Here is an 18,941-nt window from a genome sequence, read left to right as displayed (position 1 = left end):
TGATTTTTGTCTTATCTCTCCACTTTCTCATCCTGTTAGGTTTTTGTTCTCAAATTCCACACCATTGCTCGCTACCAGCTCTCTGCCATTTTTAAGAAGTGCAAGCCTCAGTCAGAACTCGGAGCCGTGGAAGCAGCTCTGCCGGGAGTGCCCGCTGCCCCCACAGCTCCGGGCCCTGCCCCATCCCCAGCCCCTGTTCCCACCCCAGCCCCAGCCCCACCTCCTCCCCCTCCCCCTGCCACCCCTGTGACCCCAGCCCCTATGCCTTCCTTTGAGAAGCAAGGAGAAAAGGACAAGGAGGACAAGCAGACATTTCAAGTCACAGATTGTCGAAGTTTGGTAAAAACCTTGGTCTGTGGTGTCAAGACAATCACGTGGGGCATAACGTCATGTAAAGCGCCTGGTGGTAACTATGCTCTTGAATTATTCAGACGAACAGTGTTTGGCAGAGTGGGTTTTATTCGCATTGACTTATTATGCTATCTCTTTTCCAGAAGCTCAGTTCATCCCTAACAAGCAGTTACAGCCCAAAGAAACTCAGATTTACATAAAACTTGTGAAATATGCAATGCAGGCTTTAGATATTTATCAGGTAAGGCAGTGCCCTTAAGCCAGTCTATTGAAATTATCCCTTAAAATTAGAGATGTTAGTGATGGAACAGATCTTGAGAGTTCTGTTATTTTTGGGTGGTCTACAGTATTTTACGTCCAAGTTGCTTTTGTTCTGTAGCACAGCATTGAATTTATGGTGAGAATTTCTGTTTATAAGTGTCAGTGGGTGTCTTTTGGGGGGAGGTGGTACAAATGGAATGTAATAGAAATAAGATTTAAGTTTACTAAATTTGTTCCTTTTTGGAACTCCTAAGAAAATCATTGTTTTTTTAAAAAATGATTTTCTAGCCCTGGCTAGGTTGGAGGGTTGTCCGTACACTAAAAAAAGTTGTGAGTCCCCAGTTGGGGCATGTACGAGAGGCAACTGATCAATGTTTCTCTCTCCTTCTCCGTCCTCTCTCTAAAAATCAATAAAAACTTCCTCGTGTGAGGGCTAAAAAATTATTTTCTAAAATTAAACTAAGAATAGAGAATTTGAAAGATTTCAGAGGGGTATTTATTATCTAATTCAAGTGCTCTGTTTTAAGTATGCAGCTGATCTGATTAGGTGATGGAATATATTCAGAGATGTTTGATTTTAATGCCCATGGTTTGTTTTTTTCCTATGTTAGGTCCAGATAGCAGGAAATGGACAAACATACATTCGAGTAGCAAATTGCCAGACTGTTAGAATGAAGGAAGAGAAGGAGGTATTGGAACACTTTGCTGGTGTGTTCACAATGATGAATCCCTTAACATTTAAAGAAATCTTTCAAACTACAGTCCCTTATATGGTGGAAAGAATCTCAAAGAATTATGCTCTTCAGGTATAAAACTCCTTTCTTATATACTTTCAACATACATGAATTCTTGGTACTCTGTTTATTTGGAGGATTTTCTAAATATGATGTGTAAGACTGTGCTTTTAGAGCAAAATTTAGAGAAATATAAAATTTCCCTCTCAAAATCTCAAGATGCTTTGGACCAGTTTTCATTAGTAGAAATTCAATATGTGTTAGGTATAGGCTCTTGGTGTTTGATGGTAAGGACAGAATAACAGATTAAGTACTTGAACTGTTCCACTCAAGGCTCAGTATATCTGTTTTTTTGTTTTTTGGTTTTTTTTGGTGAGTAATTAATTTCTGGGAGTGTCTGATTTTGTGTTTTTGGAGTATATTTCTCTTAAAGCTGTTTTGGGGAAGGGATTATTTTTTGTAACATTCTTTTCTTGTTTTGATAGATTGTTGCCAATTCCTTCTTGGCAAATCCTACTACCTCTGCTCTGTTTGCTACAATTCTGGTGGAATATCTCCTTGATCGCCTGCCAGAAATGGGCTCCAACGTGGAGCTCTCCAACCTGTACCTCAAGCTGTTTAAATTGGTCTTTGGCTCAGTCTCCCTCTTTGCAGCTGAAAATGAACAAATGCTAAAGGTAAAGCTTATTTAGATTCAAGTAGTACTTTGTTTTAGGGTTTGTTATTGTTTAAGTCTTGTTTTCACTTTTGAACAAAAACCGGAATGGCTCTTTTTATATTTGTAAAGTGCTTTTAGAGTTAAAATATTTGCAACAAATAAGGGCCAAGTATGGAACACATTTCATGTATTTCTAAGCAGAGCTTAATTTATCTGGTGATTTAAAATGAAAATTTCATAACTCCTATGGTAGGCAGTGGATTATCATTAATATTGCTACCACTAGTTTTCTCTTTTAAATTCAGTTTTTTTTTTCTGGTTTACACAAAATTAGAAGCATATTATCCTTATTTTAAAAATTAAGTGATGCAAAAGATTATAGAAGGGAAAAAAATGTCTTCACTTACCTCTCAAATCTGATGAGATATATCAGCCATTTTTCACTTTAACTTTGTTGTGTATTCATATTCTCTGTGGCAATACATAAACATTCCTGAATGGAATGTTTAGATCAAGAATTCTAAGCATTTGTGTTCCTTAATTCAGATCATCTTGGAGGAGTGTATCTCCAACATTTTTATAGATGACTAATCTTGTATAATTTGATTTTATCAGTTGGTTGAATGTAGAAAAGGGGTAAAAATGAACCCATGGTTAAGTCACCCTTTAAAAATGGCAGATGACAGAACAAATACCTTGTAAACATTCACTTCCACTTAGGGCAAAATTTTAATTCCTATAGAAAGTTGAATGTTATCACCAGTTGAGTCTGAAGAGAGATGGGGAAAATTTGAATCTGTAAATAAGATCCTTTTTTTTTCTAGAGTAAAAGTACAGATAATGATAAAAAGCAGTAATCTGTGCTTTTATGTGATGCTTTTCTTAGTCTTTTTCAGTTATATAGTTATCTGTTAACCTTAACATTACTTTTCTGTCAATATGGAAGAAAAATACTTGATTTTAAAAAAAGTACTTAATTGTAATGTATCCAAATAACTTGGTATGGTCAAATAATTCAATTTGTACCGACATTAGATATAACTATACAGAATGACAACAAAAACAAAACCTAATTGGGGAGGGGGGGGGAAGACTGATAGGAAGATGTTCAAGAAAAATATTGAAATCATAAATTCATATAACTTTTTACCTAGAGAACATATTTATTCTGTAAAATAAATATGCTATTTACAGTAACAAGTTTGGAATTGTATTAGTGATTATACCAACAGTTTACAGTTCACAGTTCACTTTAAATATACCTGCAAGAAAGTATCATGTTAAATTTAACCTGTCACATGTCAAAACTAGGATTTGAAATACAAGATAAAAATGTTAACTAAAGGTACTGTAAGCTAATAAAGTGCTTTTATATTAAAGTGCTTCTTTTTTTTTTTTTTTTTAAATATATTTTATTGAGTTTTTACAGAGAGGAAGGGAGAGAGATAGAGAGTTAGAAACATCGATGGGAGAGAAACATCGATTAGCTGCCTCCTGCACATCTCCTACCGGGGATGTGCCCGCAACCCAGGTACATGCCCTTGACCGGAATCAAACCCGGGATCTTTCAGTCCACAGGCCGACGCTCTATCCACTGAGCCAAACCGGTTTCGGCTAAAGTGCTTCTTTTATTAAAAAGAAATACCTATTTTTCGATCAAGTCTCTCATAAATGTCTTTTGAGGTTCTTCCAAACTTTACGTATTTGGTTGCTAGGGAAGTTTAGTTCCTTTAGATTACTTGTTGCATTTAGATTGTCATAGGAAAAAGGCTTCTTTCATCTTGTTTGGTTATTTAGTCTTATACATGAGTGACTATATTCATGAGAACTGCAGAGTTGACAGATAGGAACCTATTAAATGCTTCTTTCACACCCAAACTGGTGGAAACCAACATATATTTTAAGAGAAATTAATTTGAGTCAAATAAAAGTTGGCAAGTTCTTGTTTTGTTTTTCAATAAATTTATAAGAATTACCTTCCGGGTAGGGGAGGGTGGGGGTAAGGGGAGAGATCAACCAAAGGACTTATATGCAAGCATATAGGCCTAACCAATGGACACAGACAACAGGGGGGTGAGGGCATGAGTGGGGGGGATGTGGGGTAATGTGGGGATAAGGACACATATGTAATAACTTAATCAATAAAAAAATTTAAAAAAAAAGAATTACCTTCCGTTCCTGTCTGATTGCAATGAATGTTTAGCACAGTTGTTGGGGATGTGGATCCGCCTCATTAGAGCCTACTAACTTGTCTTTTCTGTATCCTGCAGCCCCACCTGCACAAGATTGTGAACAGCTCCATGGAGCTCGCACAGACTGCCAAAGAGCCCTATAACTACTTCCTGCTGCTTCGGGCCCTGTTCCGCTCTATTGGGGGCGGTAGCCATGATCTCCTGTATCAGGAATTTTTGCCTCTTCTTCCAAACCTCTTGCAAGGTCAGAGCAATGATTTTGGTTGACTTTTAGCCTTGTGTGCGTGACTTTTAGCCTTGTGTGTGTGGCTGCCCTTAGTTGCTGGGGTTCATCCTCTGTACCCATTGAAGGTCATCGTGAGGAGATATATGTATGTCCCCCCCAGAGAGAGAGGGAGAGGGAGAATGAGAATGAGGCCCTTCAGTCCCTGTGTTCCACTGTCTTTAAAGTCAGTGGGACTTTGAAAGGAGCCCCCTCTCCCCATTCAGTTCTGGTCTCTTTCTCTATACTCAGAGTTGAATGAGAGTTGGAAGGTTTTGGTTTCCTCAGTTAGGACTTGGTTGTATTTTTATAGCATTTGGTAAGCAAGTCTAGAGGGTTGTTTCTAGTGGTTTTGTAAGATCAGGAATCCCTAGATTTGAAAGAGAATCAGAACAAGAAGGGAAAACAAGTTTTAAAGCTGATTTATAAGTTTATATTTTTATTTAGTTGCTTTACACAACCAGAATTCAATAATCTATATATAAAAGGCTAAGCAACCATCCGACCAGCTACCAGCTGGTATGAAGCACACTGACCACTAGGGGCAGACGCTCAACGCAGCAACTTTGTAGAGTGCCCTCTCCCACTCTGGGACCCCTTGGGAGCTGGTTTTGGCCTGATCCCCACAGGCCAGGCCCAGGGACCCCACTTGCTGAAGGGACCCCCTGCTCACTCCACAGATGTCCTTCGAGCCTTGGCGCTGCCCAAGGTGTGGCCAGCTGGGAGGGATTGCTGGAGATTGGCTCCAGGGTGTGTCTGGCCCCTCTCGCCCAGTCCTACCCGCTGGCCACCTTCTAATTAATTTCCTTTAAATGTGCATGAATTCGCGCACCAGGTCACTAGTTCCTGTATAATTAGAAATGCTTTCAAAATGTAAAGCTAAAGAAGATCTATCTTGAGTCCATCCAATGTTTGTGGGTGTGAACTGATTAGAAACATTATCTTAGGAATTTGTATTTTTGTAAGTGTGAGCTCCTGGTATCTTAGCAAAGGATTAAATCTAAATTTTCTTTGTAAATTCTTTAAAGAGAAGCCATTTACAACATTGTATACCCAGAAGGCAACTGGGAAATACATATTTGGATATTAAATGTAACATGGTCATAAGTCCACCAGGCAAAGTGCTTAACCATAATCAGGCTCCTTTGTTCGTATTTAAACCCATCTCCGTAATTCCTTAACCTGAGCCCTCTGCTCTGATCAGTCTGATTTCTTCCTGTACACTCTCTGCTGTCCCCAAGCTCATCTCTCCCTACTCTGTTTTGTTCAAGCATATCTCCTTCTGGGGACTTAGCCTTTCCCTCTTTTTATCCTCCTCCTCCTACCCTATGATGACTTGCCTGTCACCTCTTCACTGAGCTCTCTTTAACCTGCAGTACCTGGATGCACCTTGTGTTGGGTCTGCTGAGTCACATGCTTTTCTCTTTCTAGCTTGCCTCTAAGTGCTCTGAGCTAGTCTTGACCTGATTCGTGTTAGTTAGGAAGGAGCTCAGGAAATACTTGGTTACCCTCATGAAGAGTGGGGAGGTTGATTTTATAAGAAGGAGGCTCCTCTCTATAAGAAACAAAAGTGGATTTTTGGAAAAATATTTATATTTTAGAGCATAAACATCAACTGACCTACTGGAAACTTGAGATATAAGATTGTAAACCTCAAACTTGAGATGAATGTTATCATATCAGAAGTCTCTGTCTTTAGATTGGGCTTATTAATAGTGTAACATTTTAAAAAGGTTGATGTGTAATATATTACAAGATATGTTATTATAATTATAACATAGTATATAATAATTATATGCAGCTTGCTGTTGTCACTATGACTAGCACAGACAAAGGGGATCGTGGATGCAGTTATAGAATAGGGTTAGCTAATTAATATAGTAGCTTATAAGGCATAAGAAGTCTTCCTATCATCACATTGATGTATATAATGAAAAGTGTACCAGTTATTTTGTACAGTTAACTTTGGCCTGTGTCTGGATGGCAACTTCACCTCTGACTGTCCCACACCCTGTTATTAGGGCTGAACATGTTGCAGAGCGGCCTGCATAAGCAGCACATGAAGGATCTCTTCGTGGAGCTGTGTCTCACGGTGCCTGTACGGCTGAGCTCTCTCTTGCCGTATTTGCCCATGTTAATGGATCCCTTGGTGTCTGCTCTCAATGGCTCTCAGACGTTGGTCAGCCAAGGCCTGAGGACTCTGGAGTTGTGTGTGGACAACCTGCAGCCCGATTTCCTGTATGACCACATTCAGCCAGTACGCGCAGAGCTCATGCAGGTAAGTTTGTTTTCCTAAGTGCCAGCAGAGGGCGCTAGGTGCTCATGTTAGTTCCTACTGAAGATTTTAGGCCATCTGGCTGGCAGTGACGGGTCTCTGTTGAGCTCTCCATGCTCTGTGGTGGACTATCTGCAGGATGAAATGGTGAAGTTTTCAACTTATTTTGTGCATCTTCTGGCTATGACAATATGTAAAGAAATACTGTAAGTATTGAGTGACTATTTGTTTCGCAGTACTGCCCTCTTTTTTGGAGGCTTTTACAGGTATCTTGTTCCTTTAGTTGGTGACTTACAAAGGCAGGTATATGGTCACTGTTGCTTCCAGGAGATCCTTTCTTTATTCACAAAAGATCTTGAGCTACACAGTACAGAGGTGCAGATTACTAAGGGAAAACATAGTTGTCTGCAAACATTTTATATATAGATATTTTTAACAGTCTTAAATTTTTTTGATTTGTTTTTAGAGAGAGGAAGGGAGAGAGAGAAAGAGCGAGACATCGATCAGTTTCCTCCTACATGTGCCCTGACCAGGGATCAAACCCGAAATTTGGATATGTACCTTGACCAGGAATGAATCCTCAACCTCTTGGTGTACGGGATGACATTCCAACCAACTGAGCCACACTGGCCAGGCAACATTTTGTATTTTTTGTTCATTAGAGTTCATATGTCAGATATCAGGTTTTTCCTTCATTTTTTGCTGCTGTTATTGATTTGTAATGTGGTTGGTAATTGTTAGAGGTTTAGGCTACCTGTTACTTACTCATGTGCCCCATTAGCATAGAGTATTTGACCCCACACTGGGATCAGAATTCTGACAGCTTTATATGATGGGGACTCAGTAACCCCTAAAGGACAGAAGTCTTTGGGCAGAAAAGATTGGAGATGGCAACTTGGAAGAACTGCCCCATGGTGGTTGAGCACCATGTGGGAGGAGGAGGCAGGGAGGGGTTCTCCAGCCTCTTGCCATTCTGTGAGGCAGACAGCCCCAGGGAGAGACAGGTCCCTGGCTGCTTTTGGAGGCGCAGTAACCTATCCACTGGGCAAGTGGGATAAGCTGTCTCACTTTAGCTCCATCAACCAGCTAAGTCTACGTGAGTATTTGGAGATCAGAAGCACAGAAACACTAATTCCCACTACCTGCCCCTCCCAGGGAGTAAAGCAGAGGTCACTTCTGAAGATAAGTGAGGATTAGGTAGGCCAGGTAGAGGGGGTAGAGGTGAGAGGACTTAGACAACACCTCTCAGCAGTTATTAATGAGAAGCCTCTTTGGACCTACAGGTACATAAGAGAAATTGGAATTTTGCTTTAGAGGAAAGTACCAAGATTTTCTATTGATTATTGCTAGACACTAATATTGGGCATTGTTTCAGAAGGTGATTTAAGAAATAGATTTTAATAATGAGCTATGGTAATTTTCAAGATATGATCATTTATCTGGGAAAATGGAAAATGGAACAGTTGAGTATGTGTGTACAAGGTACACATTATTTATTCTTCCTAATAATGCAGGTCCCAACATGATCCACATTTTCCCCCTTTGCCATCCTTCCTAATGTATAAGATAATTTAAATAGATGATTTATATATCATGTTTTGAAGTTATAATAGAAGTAAAAATCTGAGAACTTACCATCTAACCCCAGGATGAGAACTTACCAGTAAACCACATTTCTCTCTATGTTCCTCCCAATCCCATTTTGTAAAGATGCCTAAGCTATATATTGCTTAGTTTTCTTGCTTTTCAGCTCTGCAGTATTTACTATGCTACCATTTGTGCTTCAGGAGCATGGAAGAATGTTTTTATTTATATATGCATTTTTGTAAAGACATAAACTTTTTCTGGGAGAATACACAAGATCAGTAACACTGGCTTCTCCCAAGAAAGGGAATTTGTTAGTTTGGGGGAAAGAGAAGGAAGAAATTTTGCTGAATAGTCTTTTATAACTTTTGGGTTTTAATTTGTGAGCCATGTGAATGCATTACCTTGAAAGGATTTTAATGAAAGCGTGTTGATTTCTAGGCTTTATGGCGTACTTTACGCAATCCTGCTGATAGCATTTCTCATGTAGCCTATCGTGTACTTGGTAAATTTGGTGGCAGTAACAGGAAGATGTTAAAGGAATCCCAGAAGCTGCACTATGTTTTGACTGAAGTTCAAGGCCCCAGTATTACAGTGGAGTTCTCCGATTGTAAAGCATCTCTTCAGCTTCCAATGGAGAAGGTAAATTTGGAAGTCTCTGGGAGCTTCTTAATCCTATATAATAAAAGTCTAATATGGTAAGTGTCCGGTCGTCCAGTAGTCCAATCAATCAAAACATAATATGCTAATGATATGCTAAGGCCGCTCAACCGCTTGCTATGACATTTACTGACCACCAGGGGGCAGACAGTCAACCAGTCACTATGACGTGCACTGACTACCAGGGGCAGACGCTCTGACTGGTAGGTTAGCTTGCCGCTGGGGTCTGAGCGAGAAGGGTGGGACACGCCCTGGAGCCCTCCTGCGGTCCCTCCTTGGCTGGCCAACCTCCCATGTCCCTCCTTGGCCCCGATCATGCACTGATGATGTCCCTTGGCCTGGCCTGCGCCCTTTTGCAATCTGGGCTGAGGGATGCACGCCCCCCCCCCCCCCCCCCCCCAGTGCACGAATTTTGTGCACCGGACCTCTAGTGATACTATAAGTTTCTTTTTAAGAATTCCTATTTGAAAATATGTGAATAAAACATGTACTCTTTTTTGTGAGGGAATTTATAACTCAAAGAAGAATGAGATTTATTTGGAGACAGATAGGTGGGTGAGGGAGCTTTCATACCACCAGGAGGCCAGTGGAGGGGTGTTACCCCTGAGGCTTTGGACCCTTGAGCAGGTCCATCTTTCCTGAGGGACCAGAAGGTGATGCCCTGCCCACCTGGCCCTGGAACTTACTGGTTTGTTTGTTTTTTAGTGTTTTTATTGATTTCAGAGAAAGGAACGAAGAGAGAGAGAGGGATAGAAACATCAATGATGAGAGAGAATCATTGATCAGCGGCCTCCTACACGCCCCCTACTGGTTATGTGCCCTGACTGGGAATTGAATCTGCCACCTTTTGGTGTATAGGATGATGCTCCCACCAACTGAGCCACACCAGCTAGGGTGGGAGAACCCAGGTTTTGAAGATAGGCTTCCACAGTCCTGCACCTTTATGGAAACTTTATGGTGCTTGTGGAGCTCCTTTCCCAGCAGGCAGCATCCTCAGGGCCGTGGCATGCCCAGTGAGCTGAAGGAGTCGACTAGGCAAAGGGAATGACCAGCGAGACCAACCCCAGTGCCAGTAAATTTCCGTTAAAACAGTCATTTTTTTTCAGTGGGTAATTGGCTCATAGCTTACATTGATTCTTAAAAATAAAATTTCTAAAATTATCCTCACATGATTTATTACCTATTAATGACCAGATTAGAGGCAGTAGGAGAAACGACAGTTCTGCCGTGCCCCAGAAGACTCAGACACACGGCTGGGGTGATGTGGTGAGAAGCTGTATCACACTGAGCGGCCCTGTGTGCTTTGTCGCCTGGCTGGGTCTGGAGTGCAGGGCTCTGTCCCTGTCGGATCTTTTTCTGGCTCCTCACACAGAGCCTGGATAAATGTTTAATTTTTGATACAGATTAGTTCTTTGATACATATGTATATAATTATCATTAAGTTAATATCTTAGCTGTTAAAGGCTTCAAATTATTTTTCTGTGTGATTGTTCCTCCCCTGCCTTTCTGGTCAATTTCATTGAAATGAAAAGGATAAAAATATGAGTGTAGCTATATAGGTGTTCTGAAAAAAAAAAGATGTAAACCTTTTTCTCTTTTAAAGAGGAATTTAGTGAAAGCTTAGGAAAGTTGTCTAGTTTTGAACTTAGACACAGGAAAGTCTGTGGTCTGCAGAAAGTTCATTATTCTCTTGAGGACCTTGATAAGTGTGTAGATGACCCAGTGTCTAGTTTAATCCAGCAAATCTACCACAAGGACTCTTATAGGCTCATTTAATTTCTGGAATCTCCCATTGGCTGTTTAAGCACAAAATTAGTAAACTCCATTTTACATTTTAATTTGAACTGTGCAGTTCCTTATTCATGATACTTTCATCGCCTTCTCTGGAGGTCTTACACAGGGAGTACTTGCTACCCTGTGTAGTCCCACTCTGCTCACTTCAAGAGAAAAAAATACGCATTAAGATTCTTTTGGGTGTTGCGAATGCTTTCAGTGAAAGACTTTCAAGGACATGTAATTTGGTACCAACTATAACTTTTGTTTTTATTTGTTGTCATAGGCCATTGAAACCGCTCTGGACTGCCTGAAAAGTGCCAACACTGAGCCCTACTACCGGAGGCAGGCGTGGGAAGTGATCAAGTGCTTCCTGGTGGCAATGATGAGTCTAGAGGACAATAAACATGCTCTCTACCAGCTGCTTGCACACCCTAAGTATGTTGGTAATTTAATTCTCTGCAATTAAATATACCTTGCTTCAGGAATGAGGGATGGAGAGGACCTTTAAGATATCTTAATGTTATGAGCATGTTCCTTCTAGTTAGGAAAACGACATGTTATTTGCCTAATAATGCTTCCGTTGGCTTTTAGAGAAAATGGGAGAAATTGGGTGCTTGAGTATTAGAATTTATCAGTTGTGATCTGCCTTTATGATTGACTCCTCATTAGGTTGGAAGTTTCAAGAACCAAGGGTCATACTCTTTTCTCTTTCTTCTGCCCACCATTATATTCACAGCGCCTGTCACGTGATACTCAGTGGATCTTTTACTTTTCCAGTCCATAGTGATATTTTCTTTCTCCAGATATTTGTCATGTGATATTTGTATTTTGCTCCTATAATTTAGGTTGTGGTCAGTGGTTGGCATGGGGGTGGGAGAGGGATTGACTTTTTGGGGTGACATGTCTTAAAATTGAATAGTGGTAATGGTTGTACAACTATAGAAATGTAAAACTCATTGAACCATATAATTAAAATAAATGAATTCTATGGTATATAACTTATTTCTCAAAGCTGTTAAGAATCATAATAGAAAAGAACAAACGTCAAATTGAGCTAAATACTTGTGCAAAAAAATTGAGCAAAAAAAAACAACTCTGGGAGTTTTATGGAACATATTAAATAAAAATCTAAAAATAAAAAATATATATATTAAAAAAACAAGAAGTTTAACAAAAGTAAATTTGACGTGCAAATTTTTAAAAAAATCATTTAGGTATTTCAAACTTTTACTTTAAAAAAATATACATGTATTTAAATAACTCAGTAATGAGAATTTTATTTTTTTCTTCTTTTTTAAAAAATTGATTTCAGAGAGGAAGGGAGAGGGAGAGAGAGAGAAACATCAATGATGAGAGAATCATGGATCAGCTGTCTCCTGCACACCCCTACTGGCGATGGAGCCTGTAACCCAGGCATGTGCCCTTGACTGGAATCAAACCTGGGACCCTTCAATCCACAGGCTGACGCTCTATCCATGAGCCAAACCGGCAAGGGCTAAAAATATTTTTATTGACAAGGGAAATTATTCAAGCACTCTGAAAGTGTTTTTACTCTTAATGTGGTATACAGGATAATATTAGAATAAGTTTAATCAATTTATCAGTTACTGTTTTTATCAATGCTGTTATATCATGTCTTTGTTTTTATAACATGTTTTTAGTTTTATATCATGTCTGTTTTTACATCATATTGTTTATCAATCAATTTATATATTGTTGTCATATACATTTTACTAATATTCTTTCATCTCTGACACTTCTATTATAGAGAAAGGGTGAATAGCTATATTAAAATATTTTTTCTAATTAATTTCCTTTCAATGTGCATGAATCCGTGCACTAGGCCACTAGTTTAATTATAAAAGATAAATTATAAAAGATAAATTCAAACCTAAAATGAAATATTATAAAAAATTGAATCTGCTGCCCTTTTGTTATTTCCCTCTGATCCATTGCCTGTGCTGCTATCAGGTAGAACATATTTGATGAATCAGTGGTTATAAGTGTTCATACTGAAATTAAAGCAGAGAAATTAATTTACTCGGTCCTATCTGAATGAGGAAGGAGGGTGGGTTGAAATAAAAAAAAAAAGTCATGGTGAAGCCATCAGCTCAGGACTTTGGTGTTATGATGGTGGATTAAATTTTGTCTTCCAGCTTTACAGAAAAGACCATACCTAATGTCATCATATCACATCGCTACAAAGCACAAGATACTCCAGCTCGGAAGACATTTGAGCAGGCTTTGACTGGGGCATTCATGTCTGCAGTCATTAAAGATCTTCGGCCCAGCGCCCTGCCCTTTGTAGCCAGCCTGATCCGCCACTACACAATGGTGGCAGTTGCCCAGCAGTGTGGTGAGTGGGGCCAAGCAACTGGTTATTTGACTTCAAAAACTTGGTCAGGACATGGTGGTGTTTCAGAGAAGCTGAGGTTGGCTGATTGATTTTTGGCCTTTGTTTTCTAATTTTTCACTTGAAAAAGATCATTGGTATTTCAGCAATGGATGCTGTATTGTGAAAATTGTTTCCAAGTGTTGGCTATAAAATGCACTCAGTATCTCGGCCCTTTGTGTTTTTATGAAAAAGGGGGCTGAATAGTGTTGGCTGTGTAAACAGAGACAGTTTGCAGTTACACGTATTGCTGACCTTCCTCCATGTGTTTTCCATCGTCACCTCTCTGCTCTTCAGCCAGCTCCTCGAAGGCTCCCTTGCAGTGCTCATCTCTGCTCCTGGGATGCTCACCCATCTCTTCTCTTTGCCTGGAATAGCTACTTGCTTCTGCTGCAGGGGTTCTCAGGCTCTGGGTGTGAAGGACAGAGTTTGTCTTCTTGGCTTTATTTTTAAGCCACTACAGACTGGTGGTTTGGTAGAAGACAGTAGGACTGTCAGGGCTGCCCAGTGCTCTGTAAGTTTCTGAACACTTACTCCCAACTTGTGTAACAACTCCCAGGCTAGTGCTGGCCAGTGGACGCCCTTGAGGAGCACTGCACTCGGGCATGTCCTCAGAGCCCTCACCCTGGAGAACGATGATGGGCTTTCTTGAGGCTGTAGAACATGTGGGACTTTCCCCTCGTAACTCTTGGCCTGGACAGTTGGTACTGTACAATTTAGCACTTAGATTGTTTCTCAGTGTTTCTTCTGTGTTAACGTTAACTTTACAGCAGACCTGTAAGTTTTTTGATAATTCCCAACTTGTGGGTCCTAGGCACCTGTGAGGCATTAATAGTTGCTGGCAGATTGTTCTTTGTGTGTATGTTGGGTGTCATACCTGGGTGCTGTTGCTTTTTTTTTTTTGTGAATTGTTGCTTTTGATTGTTATATGTATGTCAGGAATGTACAGAGGGTAACTCATAGTCATTCCCATGCTCTGCCCTTTGGCCTGTTGAATGACTTTTTATTTATTTATAAAAAAATATATTTTATTGATTTTTTACAGAGAGGAAGGGAGAGGGATAGAGAGTTAGAAACATCGATGAAAGAGGAACATCGATCAGCTGCCTCCTGCACATCTCCTCCTGGGGGTGTGCCCGCAACCCAGGTACATGCCCTTGACCGGAATCGAACCTGGCACCTTTCAGTCTGAAGGCCGACGCTCTATCCACTGAGCCAAACCGGTTTCGGCTTGAATGACTGTTTAAAAAGAAGGTACCTGATTGTGGTTCTCTCTCTTTTTTTCTTTTTTTTAAAAGTCGGCCATGAGAATATTTTAGGAGAAATAAACTATTTTTTAAAATATATTTTTATTGCTTTCAGAGAGGAAAGGAGAGGGAAAGAGAGAGATAGAAAAATCAATGATGAGAGAGAATCATTGATCAGCTGCCTCCTGTACACCCCTACTGGGGATTGAGCCTGCAACCCAGGCATGTGCCCTTGACTGGAATTGAACCTGGGACCCTTCAGTCCACAGGCCAACGCTCTATCCACTGAGCCAAACCAGCGAGTGGTTCTTATTTTAAATTAATACATTTTTGACTTATGATTGAGGAAATCTGAAAGTAATACAGTGTTTAATGGAAAACATTCAGAAAAATTACCTTAGTGTAAATCAGACTCCTTAGTTTAAAAATATTGAGTTTAATAGAAGTTGGTCTAAAGTATTAAGTTCCTAACCTCAAAGAAAAGAAAATGAGGTACTTTTGCAGTTTGAGGGACAAGAATGTTGGTATGCGGATACTCTTCTCTCTCATGCGCCCTGTGCTCTCCTCCAGGTCCTTTCTTGCTGCCTTGCTACCAGGTGGGCAGCCAGCCCAGCACAGCCATGTTTCATAGTGAAGAAAACGGGTCGAAAGGAATGGATCCATTGGTTCTCATTGATGCCATAGCTATATGTATGGCATATGAAGAAAAGGAACTTTGCAAGATTGGAGAGGTGGCTCTTGCTGTGATATTTGATGTTGCAAGTATCATCCTGGGCTCAAAGGAGAGGGTAAGGCCAGATCTCCTATTTGTGGGGTTTGTACCTGAGGGTGTCATTCTAGAAACTGGTAGTTTAAGAATTGCAGTAACACATTAAGGTTTGTGTTTGTTTTTCTCTCCAGGCATGCCAGCTGCCTCTGTTTTCTTACATTGTGGAGCGCTTGTGTGCGTGTTGTTATGAGCAGGCCTGGTATGCAAAGTTGGGGGGTGTGGTGTCCATTAAGTTTCTCATGGAGCGGCTGCCTCTCACTTGGGTTTTGCAGAACCAGCAGACATTCCTCAAAGCGCTTCTCTTTGTCATGATGGACTTAACTGGAGAGGTAGGTGATGGTGGCTCCAAACCTATAACCAAGCTGTCTCAAGAAGCTGATTTGCTGGAGAATAGGTAGCAAGAGTCAGTTCTGCAAATTTGCTCTCCTAAAAGCTTAGGTTTTATAACAACACCTTCAATAAAAGGACAGATCAGAACCCCTCTAGGTTTTCTCTGGTTATCAGATACCTATCTGTCTTCATAAGGAGCAGTCAGAAACCAGAGAACTTACCACAGAACATCTGTGACCTGTGAAGGAAGCACCACTCCTCAGTCTTGTCTTGGGGCTCAGTAGTGCACACGGTCCAGCATTTCCACAGACGCTGCATTCTTTATGAACGTATATGCAGGCAGAATATCTGGGCATCGCCAGCTTATCTGTTTGGTAAATACAAAGATCCTGTCTACACCACGTTTTCCTTTCTGAGTGACACAGGAATTACCTATAAGTACCTAATGGAAGTTATGAAGTAGTCTTATTAAAGTAGTTGGCACGAGGGGCGTGACCCCCCTTAGAGACAATGTTTATGGCAGGCAGGTTGTGCAGGAGACATGGGTGTCCTGGGCAGCATTGTTCCCTTTTTGATCGAAGGAGTCCTTGGCCTGCAGGTTTCCAATGGGGCCGTTGCCATGGCCAAAACCACCCTGGAGCAGCTTCTGATGAGGTGTGCGACACCTTTAAAAGATGTAAAAGATGAGGAGAAAGCGGAAGAGATTGCGGCAGCTCAGGAAAAGTCTTTTCACCACGTGACACACGACTTGGTTCGAGAAGTCACCTCTCCAAATTCCACTGTGAGGAAACAGGCTATGCATTCACTGCAAGTTTTGGCCCAGGTCACTGGAAAAAGTGTGACAGTGATAATGGAACCCCATAAAGAGGTGAGATTTCTGTCACCAGAACGAGGGTAACATGATCAAAACTTTTGAGACTTTTTTCTCCCTTTAAATCTGAGAGTTAGAGGATACATAATTTATAATTTTGTGTCCACTTTACAAAATACTATTACATATGCTGTTTTTAACCTCAGATATGTGAAAATCAGTGTGCTTATATTAATGGTTCTATTGGTAATGGCCAGTGTCAAGAGGATAGAAGGTTGGTTTCCTGGATCAGTATAGCACAATCTGGTAGTTTTGTGTTTGTGTTTTTTTTAAAAAAAATATTTTATTGATTTTTTTACAGAGAGGAAGGGAGAGGGAGAGAGAGTTAGAAACATTGATGAGAGAGAAACATCGATCAGCTGTTTCCTGCATGCTCCCTACTGGGGATGTGCCCACAACCAAGGTACATGCCCTTGACCGGAATCGAACCTGGGACCCTTGAGTCTGCAGGCTGACGCTCTATCCACTGAGCCAAACCGGTCAGGGCTGTGTTTGTTTGTTTTAAGAGAGGTTACTCTGAAGCCTTAGGAATGAAGTATATCAGACACCCATGGCCCAGTTTTAGCACATGAAACATCTCTCTGTCACCTAATTAAAAGACATCTGTAATAACCTTTAATCTCTTACGATTTTCAAATTGGTAATTGCTTTAGAATATTGTGATGAGAGCCTTTTTGAGGGGCATGTGTTTAGTTGTAGTTCCTCCTTACCTGTCCTAGGTCCTCCAGGATATGGTCCCACCTAAGAAGCATTTGCTCAGACACCAGCCTGCCAATGCACAGATCGGCCTGATGGAGGGGAACACGTTCTGTACCACATTGCAGCCCAGGCTCTTCACAATGGATCTTAACGTGGTGGAGCATAAGGTGTTCTACACAGAGGTAGGGGGGTGGTGGTACGCGTGGTGTGGATGGTGATGACGTGTGTCTGGTAAACTGTCTTTGTGCACGAAGACTGGTTAGGCAGCACTCAGAGAAGGCCTGGGAGGTGACCACAGGGAACCAGCAATAGCCTGGCACAGCACTCGGCACACGTATGTTACATCTGGGATTGGGGAGAAGGTGGGCATAGTGATTGCAGATGTTCAACAAAAGGTGGGTGTTTCCTGAGTCTTTTGAACTCTCTTAGCCCTCTACCAAGGAAACTTGCTCTTCAGGGCCTTCAAGTTGTAATCTAGAGCTAAGACTGTACCATCTGCTTTAGTCACTGTCCCATCTGCTGGTGCTTAGAATAAGACGGCACAAGCAAGTGCCAGCTTACTGAGTTTATTAGTCACTTAAACGTGCCAGGCACTGTTGAGACCTTACTTCACATGAATGCCCTCTGTAGCTCTGACCTCCTGAAGATACAGAAACTGAGCATGAGCATTTGGTATACACCTAAGGTCATAGCAGAGAAGCTGCAGATCATAGGTGGGAACCATGACTGTTACTTTGGAGCCTTGTCCTGCCGGGTTCTCGTGCTGCTTAGTGGACTTGACTTGCTCCTTGATTCAAGATAATGGGCAGAGGCAGATGACATCTTACAAGTGTTTGCCACTGTAAACTTCCCAGTTTACAGTGTGTAGACAGTAATAAACAGAAATTAATCTTTAGATACAGTCAGATTATAAGCATTAATTCTTTTTTAAAAAAATATTTTATTGATTTTTTACAGAGAGGAAGGGAGAGGGATAGAGAGTTAGAAACATCGATGAGAGAGAAACATCGATCAGCTGCCTCCTGCACACTCCCCACTGGGTATGTGCTTGCAACCAAAGTACATGCCCTTGACCGGAATCGAACCTGGGACCCTTCAGTCCGCAGGCCTACGCTCTATCCACTGAGCCAAACCGGTTAGGGCTAATTCTTTTTTTTTAATGCTTACCTCTGAGGATATTTTTTTCCATTTACTTATAGTGAAAGTAGGAGAGAGAGAAAGAGAAACATGGATGTGAGAGAAACAATGGATTGGTTGCCTCCCACACCTGATCGGGGATGGGGATGAACCTGCAACCAAGGTACATGCCTTTGACCTGGAATAAAATTCTTTGGAATTTGAGTTCAGTTTGTCAGTTAATTGTGTTGTGGGGTGTGTGGAAGATTGCTGTGCTCTTTTACTTGTGAGGTTATTATGTCATTACAGTAAGAGCAGGCTAAATTACATTGCTTTATCTTTTGCAGCTTTTGAATTTGTGTGAGGCTGAAGATTCAGCTTTAACAAAGCTGCCCTGTTACAAAAGTCTTCCATCACTCGTGCCTTTGAGAATTGCAGCACTAAGTAAGTTCATATAAATCTGAAACAAGTTACTGGGGATAAAAGTGAAAGGGGACAGTGGCCTTTTATGTTGTTTAATTTTTTTTTTTTTGGCTTCTTGTGTTGTTTTTAAGGTGGGATCAAAAACTATGTGTGTATTTATCAAACTAGATAATGAGATGTCAGTGGATTATATAGATTGTTAGGATTTAAATAATTTCTTATTCTATAGTAAATTGAATTTTACTATTTAATAAACTATTTATAGTTCTATGAACCTAATATTCTGGTTTAACAGAGTTGTCATACCATTCATATATTGCCATTTTCATCCAACAGAGTAT

The 18,941-nt window shown here is 40.7% G+C and overlaps 1 protein-coding gene across 1 annotated transcript in view; it reads left to right on the top strand.

Annotated features, from left to right (window-relative positions):
- LOC102421810 (transformation/transcription domain-associated protein) overlaps nucleotides 1-18,941 on the top strand; it is a 116,575-nt gene that overhangs the window by 22,172 nt on the left and 75,462 nt on the right. The window contains 14 exon segments of the mRNA XM_023752710.1: nucleotides 40-406; nucleotides 495-592; nucleotides 1,224-1,418; nucleotides 1,832-2,023; nucleotides 4,275-4,440; nucleotides 6,480-6,736; nucleotides 8,759-8,959; nucleotides 11,037-11,188; nucleotides 12,910-13,109; nucleotides 14,963-15,180; nucleotides 15,293-15,490; nucleotides 16,090-16,359; nucleotides 17,082-17,243; nucleotides 18,525-18,621. Coding sequence (XP_023608478.1) covers nucleotides 40-406; nucleotides 495-592; nucleotides 1,224-1,418; nucleotides 1,832-2,023; nucleotides 4,275-4,440; nucleotides 6,480-6,736; nucleotides 8,759-8,959; nucleotides 11,037-11,188; nucleotides 12,910-13,109; nucleotides 14,963-15,180; nucleotides 15,293-15,490; nucleotides 16,090-16,359; nucleotides 17,082-17,243; nucleotides 18,525-18,621 — 2,773 coding nt within the window.

This window comes from Myotis lucifugus, unplaced genomic scaffold (assembly GCF_000147115.1).
Source record: "Myotis lucifugus unplaced genomic scaffold, Myoluc2.0 scaffold_1, whole genome shotgun sequence".
Classification (NCBI taxonomy): Eukaryota; Metazoa; Chordata; class Mammalia; order Chiroptera; family Vespertilionidae; genus Myotis; species Myotis lucifugus.
This window is presented reverse-complemented; position numbering and strand designations above follow the sequence as displayed.